We start from the raw sequence: 10347 nt of genomic DNA, 5'->3' as shown, positions 1-10347 counted from the left end.
AAATACAATAATTTCAATTTCTGAAAAGACTTTGGCATTGTTTAATGTGCCCTCATGATGTGCATCCTGGACACATTAGGAATAGAGAAAGCATGCCTCAGAACAATAAAGGGTATATACAACAAACTTAGGACAAACATTAAACTAAATAAAGACAAACTGGGAATATAAAACAGTAACAAGAGAAAGAGACCCATTGTGCCTTCTCTTATTTAATATAGCTCTCAAAGCCTTAGCTATAACAAATAGACCAACAGAAGACCAATGGGAAGAAAATAGGAAAGGAAATTGCCAAATTATTTATATTTCCATATTGTATAATTTCTATACTTTAAGATCCTATTGAGTCTACTAGCCAAATCTTAGATCTAATCAAGACTTAAAGCAGAGATGCAGGATATAAAATCAATATAAAACCAGAAGCCTTAAAGCACACCAGCAATGTACTTTCATATAAAATAGCAAAAATTCATTCATTATAGCTCCAAAAATTAATAGATGTATACCTAAGTATATATCTAAACAAAGAAATAATAAAATGATGTTATAATTACATAAAATATTTCAACAACTCTATTCAGATACCAACCAATGCTATAATTTTTTTCAAAATAAAACAACCTGGGTTCATTTTTTTTTTTTTCAGAATTCCACTGGGCTCTTTTCTTTTGGGAAGAGTTTTAAGTACCCCAGATAACATGTATTTATATCCCCAAAGAAACTAATGTTTCTTTATTTTTTGAATAACAATACCTTTGAATAAAACTGCAGGACACTTCTGAAAACAAAGCTTATTATCTTAGCATCAGTGTAAGAAAATGTATAAATCTTGAGCAGTTTTTAATACAGTCTTGAAACACAGGAGTCAGAAGTGAATTTTTAGCCCAATCTTTGTTTGTTTTGTGCAATTTGTGTTGGACAGTGACCTGAAAAGATAGTTAATCATCATTGGACTGATAGAAAAAACAGCTAAGTGACTTTAAAGAGGAACTTCCTGGAAGAATAAATGTTGGACATGCCACAAATGCTGTAGAAGACAGAGTTCAGGTAAGACAATTTGAGTCTGCTCTCAATATTACTTCAGTCTACAATATTTCTGTGAAATACAAAGAAAAGATATGGTGTGTTTATGGTTCATGGAACAAGTTATATGGCCTTGTATCTTCTGTGCAGCTCTCAAAAACAGTTATCAATCCAACCAGGAAAAAATAAGTTATCAATCCATTCAGGAGACAGAGATGACTCAGGTTTCCACAGCCTTTAGTTATAGCAAGTAAAAGATAATTGGAAAATAAGAGTTGATAAATAATTTCTCAGGTCTGTCTGGATGGAACTTTAACCATTTAGAACAATGAGTTGATTCCCCCTTCTTCTCTTCTCTTCTCTTCTCTTCTCTTCTCTTCTCTTCTCTTCTCTTCTCTTCTCTTCTCTTCTCTTCTCTTCTCTTCTCTTCTCTTCTCTTCTCTTCTCTTCTCTTCTCTTCTCTTCCCTTCCCTTCCCTTCCCTTCCCTTCCCTTCCCTTCCCTTCCCTTCCCTTTCCGGTCCCCCCCTTTCTTTCTTTCCGTTCTTAACTTTCTTTGATCTGTGAAAAGGAGGGTGCAGATCTAGATGGTAGCCAGGAATAGGCAGAGTCTCTGAGCTGCTTCAGTCTCTGCTGCCAGATGAGTATGTGGTTCTTCTGCTGTGTGACTTGGGAAAAAGGAATGTGAGATTTTCCTGGTGCCTTTATCTCCAACTTAAAGATTTGCAATTTCTGGCTAGTTTAGCTCCTAGCACAATGGAGAGCTCCCAGTATGCCACTTTCCGCCCTCATTTTGCAAAGATGATGAGAAAATTGTTACTCTCAATAGAGCACGGGGATCCTCCGGTTCCCGGGAAAGGTGTAGGCGGTCCCATTTTCCTTCTCCTCGGTTCCTTGGGCAGATGGGCTCTTGTCCGTGTTGCATTCCTGTGGCCCATGAACAGTAAAACACAGACACACATCAGCAGAGGCCAGGTAATTCTGACTCTGCTTCCCCCATTCCCCCATCTATCAGGGAAGACTGTGCTCTCCTCAGGGAAGACTGGCAAGGTACATTCAGATGTCTGTGGTTACCTGTAAACTTTCTTTGTTTGAAATACTCTTCTTAGTCATTTAGAACCAAGAAACAACACATTCAGATTAAGCACATTCCACTCCCTCAAATCAGTCTTCAAATTCCAAGGTACAGAAAACTGATGTCATATGATTCAAGCCAGACTGACCATCTCACCTCCACTTTAATTATAAATCAGTTTACAGCTTAGTGTTTATGAGACCAAAGGTTTATCTTTCCACTGTTTGTGTTGCAAGTATTTACCCCCAATATCTAGAAGTATGCTGAGTTAGTTTGTCTGAGAAAAGAGGGAGAATACAGAAGGTAATGCTCAATGAGTGCACACATCCCTGGAATATCAGAACTGCAGCTATTGTTTTCGTAGAGGTAATGGGAATATTGAAAGAGAAGATTGGGGAAGATACACAATCTATAATGAGGAAGATTTTGGGTGAGGAAGAATCTTCCAAAGGGTGGAGCCCAATCTTCTTGAAATGGTGGCGCCACATGTGGAGAGCTTTGTGAGTGGATTGAAAATAAAACTTCACACAATAGCTGGTCTTAGATTGTGAGGACAGAAAGTGGGAACTATAAATTATGTTTTGCATGGTCTAGGGATCTCTGGAAGATTCTAAGGCCAGATGGACTGTGCACAGTAAGGCAGGCAAGGATGGAGGATAAGAATTTAATTCAGTCACTGTAGGATGAACTTGGATGGGAGGGTTCAGATGGCTGCCTTTAGAGGTTTGAGAATGTATGTGAAACATTAGGTGTGAAGCCAAGCAAGACAAACTTTACAAACCACGCCAACATGAGATTACCTTGAAAAAGCTGTTTCGTAGACAGAGACACGCCTGGTTAAATGCTGGGAAACTTATTGAAGGATTTCTTACAACCTCAACACAACACATGACCGATTTTCTGCTCCTGCCATGCCACCCAGGAGCTAAACAGAAGCAGGCACTAAGTTGGCTGGAACATGTAAAGAAAATGAAATGACTGGAATTCAGTTATTTGTACATAGGCATGATTTTCTGTGGTCTGCATGGGTTTATATTTTGCCCAAGCTGGCCTTGAATTGCTAGGCCTACTCCTCTGCCTCATTGCTGTTGGGATTACAGGCATACACCACCAAGTTCAGTAATAACCATGTGGTAGATAATAACTTGACAGAAATAAATCTCAAAATATATGGGCAGTAGAGAGCTAGCTCAACTGGTAAAGTGCTAGGGCTGCAAGCACTGGGCATTAATTAATTCCACAGAACCCGCATTAAAACAAATCTGGATGTAGTGGTATGTGCCCATGATCCCAGTACTTCATGGTAGAGACAGGTAGGTCCCTGGGCTTGCTCGCCAGCTAGCCTACTTTGCTTATTGAGTTCCAGGCTGGTCAGAGTTCCTGCCAAAAAAAATGAAAAGAACAAACAAACAAAAAACAGCTGAGGCTGTCCTCTGACCTTCACATGCACACGTGCGCATGCATGCATGTGCATACACACACACACACACACACACCCGTGAACTTGCACACACACATGCATCTGCAGATATTTGAACATGCCTTTACATGCATGCATACACTCATAGGAAAACACATGCACTTTCTCATAGATGACCGTGCACACACTCATACACAAGAAAATGAAAAAAGAAAAACTAATGGGTAATTCACCCAGTTGACTCTCCTTATTTATAAATTGTGTTTTGACAAATATCCTAATACTGACCTCAAAATCAAGAGTGCTGGTGCTTTGTGGCCAATGGCCAGCATAAGCCGCATGATGACAGCTTGGGCCATCAGGTGGTCAGTGGAGGGCATAGGTGAGTTCTTGGAGGAGATCATAGGAGGTGAGGCCACAGTTTACTGTTTGAGTGTGACCTGTTCACAGTGTGTTTGTAGATACTGTGCCCTTCAGGCTAGTTTGACCTAACATTTTATGCTAGTTTTACCTAACATTTTATGCTCTGCTACTTCAATGTTAATGATGTGAGTATATACTCAAGAAAGTACTTTTCAACAAAAATATGTGTAAAATATTACTCATTAGTTAGTTGGTTAAACTGTATGAAACAATGTGCCCAGAAATCTGCCCTGATGTGTCCTTTAGAATCAATGTTTAGATGTTTACTAATTCCATGTTCTAATCAATTTTGCAGATTGTAACTAGCATAACAATCAAACATATGCTTAGCATGTAGTAAACATACTGTGTGTTGGGCACATCCACCAAATCATGTTTCTATTCTCTTTATCTATAAATATTTTAGATACACAAATATGCCTTCATGCACACATGTGTAAACAAGTGCATGTTTTCTAAATTTTAGTAAAAAACACATTAGTTAACATAAATGAACTGAAGGAAGCAACTTGTTTACTTTCTTACTCTTAAGAATAGACACTCATGCTTGGTGGTGGTGGTGCATATCTTTAATCCCAGCACTTGAGAGGCAGAGGCAGGTGGATCTCTGTGAGTTCGAGGCCAGCCTGATCTACAGAGTGAGTTCCAGGACAAGCTCCAAAGCTACACAGAGTAATCTTGTCTCGAAAAACCACCACCACAACAAAAAAGAATAGACACTCAAGCTGGGTGGTAGTGGCCCATGCCTTTGATGCCCACACTCAGGAGACAGAGACAGGAAGATCACTTTGAGTTCGGGCTCAGCCTGGACTGCAGAGGTAGTTTCAGGACAGCCAGGGCTGCACAGAGAAACCCTGTCTTGAAAAAAAAAAAGAATAGGTACTAAAAAACACTTAAAATATAATTTCTAGTATATTTGACACCAAACACTTGTAGGAATTTACTCTGCAGGTATGAGAATTCATAAGTATTTTTTCTAATGAAGTAATTAAGTGCATGCCAGTTGCCAATCCACAGGGAACTAGTTAAATATAGCATGGACAGCGTAGCCCTTATTCCTGCACAAAAGGACAAGAAGCCTCTTTATACAGATAACATTTAATGTGCTCAGCAGGAGAAGGAGCACAGAATGGTGCTTATCTTACAACACCATCCATGTAATAAAGGAAAAACACTATATATTTAATCGAAGCCTCTGAATACAGTGGCAAAGCCTAGGAGGGGTCTGGCTATTTTTAATCTCATGTGTTTTCAATCATCTTTTCTCCTGGGGAATACATGACTTCTCAAGACAAGTCACATGTAGCAAGTGTCTCTGATGCACTTGGAACATACCTTACACACACAGCTCATAAGATATAAACTCTACTGTTTTATGCCATGGTGCTACTCCTCTGTGAAACCATCTTAGCAACGTTCTTGTTAGAAGTCATAGTATGATTTCTTCCTGTTCATTCTGAGTATCTGTTATTATGCAAGGCACTATTTGGCACTTTATAAAAATTTAAGGACAAGTTTAATGCACATTTTCTTTCCTTAGGCTGTATAATCTACACAGGCAGAATGATATCAAAATCCTAGTTTCTATTATTTAATGGTTTTGCTCATTTCAAATATAAAAAAAATCATGTACAAGTTTAATAAATGCCACCTTTTCTCTCTTGGTAGGTGATCATTTCAACTGAAGCATTTATCAACAGTGATTACAGACAGTCCTATCACATCCACCATCCAATCATGGACCAGACTCAGCATTTAAACAAAACAGCAGAGGTCCAACCTTCAAGACCAGGGAAAACAAGGCTCTGTGATGGATTCAAGGTGGGACAGGTGTCAGAGTTTCAAACAAAGATAAGTCAAGAGGGAATTTTTACTTAGAATAAAGGAAACAAATCATTTGAAAGAACATTGTTTCAAGTTAGAACTTTCATTGACGTATAAAACTTTAACAACATTGTCTATATCTTGATCTAAGTGTTTTAAATTTGAGTAAGGGTTTTCTTTGATGATATTTTTGATGTTTACATATTTATTAATATTGGAAAGCTAGAAATATTTTGATATTTGCTCTGGTTCTTGATGGGTCATGAGATAACTATAAACATAGTTAAAATAAAATAAAAGATGTGTGTGACATGTAAAATATTCTTAGAATCAATGTAAAAATTTAGAGGATTAGTATCTATAAGATATTTTATAATCTCAAACTATTGAATTATTTTCTCAGTACTTTCTCAGTATTTTTAAAAATTCTGTTAATAAAGAACATAGTCTGATGAGACAGAATTTGGCATTAATAAAAAGACTTGACAAAGATCTAGGTGAAAACTTAATAAAGTCTTATTTTTTTATCTGAAAACATGATAATTCTGACCTTTGATTTTGTCACAAAACTATGGGTAATTGATGACATCGTCAACTTTAAACACAGGAGAAAGAATTCCCTTAACAGTGTGATGTGAAGAAGTCAAGGAAGGAAAGGGAAGCAGTTACTCCAATCGCCCACCTTATAAAATAATGATGTTGAGCCCATAACAAACTCTTAAAACCTTGTAAAGGATGAGACATCAACCATGGATGCCTTTTCCAGCACATTAATTTCCTGACCTAGCTGACTCTGAGGTCTTAAGTAGCTGAATGCAAACAACAGAGTTAATAATCAATTGCAAGAATGTTGTAAAAAAAATACTGTTCGTTTTAACTTTGTCCGGGGAACATAAAGTCTATTTGTTTTGAGTGACTTCTGGCAAAGTCTGGTCTGATGAAATATCTGAGTAATGTTTAAGCAGAAAGACAATCCTAAGGAGGTACTGGTTAACATAATACAATGACAGCTTATCATTGGGGTGTTATGGTGGGTGATTTCATGTGTATAGTGAAATGATACCTCCTACAGAATCTCAGGAAAAGAGCCCAAGAGACAAAAGTTAGATGTTTATGTAAAACATGTTACCTGCAGCCTAGTAAAGAAGACAGAAACGCCATAGTAATAGTTATTAACATTTATTGACCTCTTACTGGATGTCAGGTGCTAATCTGATGTTTTATTTCAGCTAATGGACTTGTTCTTTATTATAATTCCATCAACTATATATTACTGTCACCATTTTATAACTGAAGAAAAAAGCCTTAGGTGCACCAAGAGAGTATGACTTTCCTTATATCTTGATTGCTTAAATTTCTATTACTGTAATAAAGACCATGACCAAAGCAGTTTGGGGAAGAAAGGGTTTATTTCATCTTACATTTTCAGGCTACAGTCTATTACTGAGGAAAGACAGCAGAATTTAGCAGGACAGGAACCTGGAGGCATAATTGAAACAGAGACCTTGGAAAAGTGATCTTACTTGGTTTACTAAGCCGGCAATCTCCAGTGGCCTGGGACTCTTGGGTCAACCATCAATCAAGAAAATGTCTTATAGACTTGTGACATGTTGACCAAAATCTATCCATCCTAGGACTCAAAGACTGTAGTTGATTATCTTGGTATCTTAGTTACTATTCTACTGCTGTGAAAAGAGGCCATCACCAAGGCTACTCTTACAAAATAAAAAAAACATAATTTGAAACTTGCTTTCAGTCTTAATGTTAATCCATGGTTGAGAAACAGGCATGGCACTGTCTCAGTAGTAGCTGAAAGCTTCACAGGCAGCAGGAAGAGAGGGAGGAGGGGGAGAGAGTGAACAAGCTAGAGAGAGACACAGAGAGAAAGAGAGAGAGGGAGGGAGGGAGAGAAGGAGACAGAGAAGGAGAGAGAGAGAGAGAGAGAGAGAGAGAGAGAGAGAGAGAGAGAGAGAGAGAGAGGGAGAGGGAGAGGGAGAGGGAGAGGGAGAGGAGAGAGAGAGAGAGAGAGAGAGAGAGAGAGAGAGAGAGAGAGAGAGAAGAGAGAGAGAGAGAGAGAGAGAGAGAGAGAGAGAGAGAGAGAGAGAGAGAGAGAGGCTAGTCCTGGCATGGATATTTTTTTAACTTTTGTTTAAATTTATTTTATGTGTGTGAGTATTTCATATGTATGTCTGTGTATCACTGGAGTGCCTTTTGCCATGGAGGCCAGATGAGGCCATTGATTCCCCCAGGACTAGAATTACAGATGGTTGTGAGCCACCATGTGGGTGCCGGTAACCGAACCAGGGTCCTCTAAAAGAATAGCAAGTTCGCCTGGCGGTGGTGGCGCACGCCTTTTTCTTTCTGGCATGGATTTTTGAAACATCACAGCCCACTCCTAGTGACACCTACTCAAGCAAGGGCCACGCCTACTTCAGCAAGGTCACACCTCCTAAACTTTCCCTAGCAGTTTCACTGACAAGGAAAAAGCATTCAAATAAATGTGAGGCTATGGAGGAAATTCTCATCTAAACCACAAAAATTAGGGAACAAAGGGTGACCAGAGGAAATCTTATATACCAACCCATTGTCTCAACTCTGTCCCATATTACTAAAGTAACCAGGTTTATATAATGTTAGTACCTACAAGAGTTTATGGGAAGTTTAGAATTTGTCACTGGACTATTTCCTTTTGTTTTCTTTATGTATTTGAAATTTTATCTTCATTGCAAACTTCTCAGCATGAAACACTCATCCGGTTCTCACACTTAATCAATCACATGTACACAACCGACGTTCATGATTGACACCCACAGATCTAGTGGGTACATATGTCTAAGAGTGAAGTGGATAATGAAGCCACATAGCAATGTGTTTTGATCCATGGCGATGTTCTCTTAGTCTTTGCTAGGTTGTAGAGAGCTTGCCACTTGTCATCGCGCTCTTTAAGTTCTTGTACCGCTATACTACAGTAAACATTCCTCAACACTACAAAACTATTGAATTGTCACCATAAACCAAAAGAAGACAAAGGTAAAATTCTCCTTTTTTCCCTTTATTCTCAATTCCATTTCTAGATCAGTGTGTGTGAAGGATGCAAATCTTGTTCTTATCCTCCCCACAACACATACATAATCTTCCACTCATTCAACAGCCCTTACTTGGTTAGTACTTTTGAAAACAAATGCGTGCGTCTTGACATAATATGATTGCTCAGAATTCCTAGTTGGCATTTGCACTTCTTTAGGGAATTAAACTTTCTGCAAATTTAAGCATACATATAATGGCATAAATAATTTTTTATCTAAAAATTCAATTTGCTCTGCCACATGATTTACCCAATCATGGCAGTAATCCTCCTGCAATCTGCACAGTTACACCTTTACAGAATGTCACATGATTGAATTCAACCTATCACAGTGGTTACTGTCATCTAACAGCATGACTTCAGGTTCTTTGGAGAATTCTTTATGAGTTTATAGCACATTTGCTTGTAGTAATTAACAACACTCTATAGCTACCTCATTTTAGCTTCATGTGTACTGGAAGACATCACAGTTGCTTTCACATGTTAGAAATTACCAATAAAATTGCTATTCACATCTGTGTACAGAATTTTGTTTAGATACAATTTTTAGTTTCCTTGATCAAACATCAAAATGTGATGGTTGAATTCTATGCTGAGAATATTAGTTCTGTGAGGCATAGTTTAGCCATCTTCTAAAGTAACTCTATTGATTATTATATGACACTATTCTCAGCAAGATACTAACAAATGTGCACTTACACCAGATAGGGAGCCAACATCTCAAAATACAGATACCCACAAAGTCAAATTTTGTTGATGATATTTATTGGGGCTATTTACAGGAATATGGGTGAGGAGTTATTTTAGAAGCAGAAATGTTTAAAAAACAGCTGCAGCACCAAAGCCTACTTACAAAAACCTGAAACATGGAACAAACTGCACAGCCTCATTAAAGGGAGGCCACTTGTTGGTTCCTGGCTGCTCAGCCCCAAAATAATCGCACAGAAACTATATAATTTGCAATACTGTTTGGCCAATAGCTTAAGCATCACCACAAGGTCATGGCCTACCAGCAAAGTTTCAGCATGTTTGTCTCTGGTGGAGGTTCCATGACTTCTTTGGATTCTGCCCATCTTTTTCCCAACATTCACTTTAGTTTTCCTCACGTACATAAGTTCTGCCCTATCAACAGTCCAAGGCAGTTTCTTTATTGACCAATGGTATTCACAGCATAAAGAAGAGAATTCCATATCCCCTTCCCTTTTCTGTTTAAACTAAAAGGCAAGTTTTAACTTTAACATAGTAAAATTACATATAACAAAACAGGTATCAAGCAATAATTACAGTTACAATATTTAAATATCCTTTATCTTTTATCATAACTAAGGACAACTATAACTATAACTATAAATTCTTCAACTCCATTAAATATTCCAGAAGGATATAATATTACCTAAGTAAACAGAAAGTACATTGTAAACAAATTCCAAAACTCTAGAATTGACAGAGACTTCTTGCTGCCTGGGTAGTCATCCAAAGTTCTTCTGTACAATTGAAGC

General features: G+C 37.9%; 1 protein-coding gene across 3 annotated transcripts in view; it reads left to right on the top strand.

The window, feature by feature from the left end:
• The first annotated feature begins 992 nt into the window (after positions 1–992).
• Slco1b3 (solute carrier organic anion transporter family member 1B3) overlaps positions 993–10347 on the top strand; it is a 1042880-nt gene continuing 1033525 nt past the window's right edge. For 2 of the 3 annotated variants that reach the window (XM_075982391.1, XM_075982390.1), the window contains exons 1-2: positions 993–1047; positions 5608–5760. In XM_075982391.1, coding sequence (XP_075838506.1) covers positions 5677–5760 — 84 coding nt within the window. In that variant the 5' untranslated portion in view covers positions 993–1047; positions 5608–5676. Of the gene's footprint in view, positions 1048–5607; positions 5761–10347 lie in introns of those variants that run through there. The other variant, XM_075982392.1, reaches the window with a different exon arrangement.

Source organism: Microtus pennsylvanicus, chromosome 8, assembly GCF_037038515.1.
Source record: "Microtus pennsylvanicus isolate mMicPen1 chromosome 8, mMicPen1.hap1, whole genome shotgun sequence".
Taxonomy (NCBI): Eukaryota; Metazoa; Chordata; class Mammalia; order Rodentia; family Cricetidae; genus Microtus; species Microtus pennsylvanicus.
This window is presented reverse-complemented; position numbering and strand designations above follow the sequence as displayed.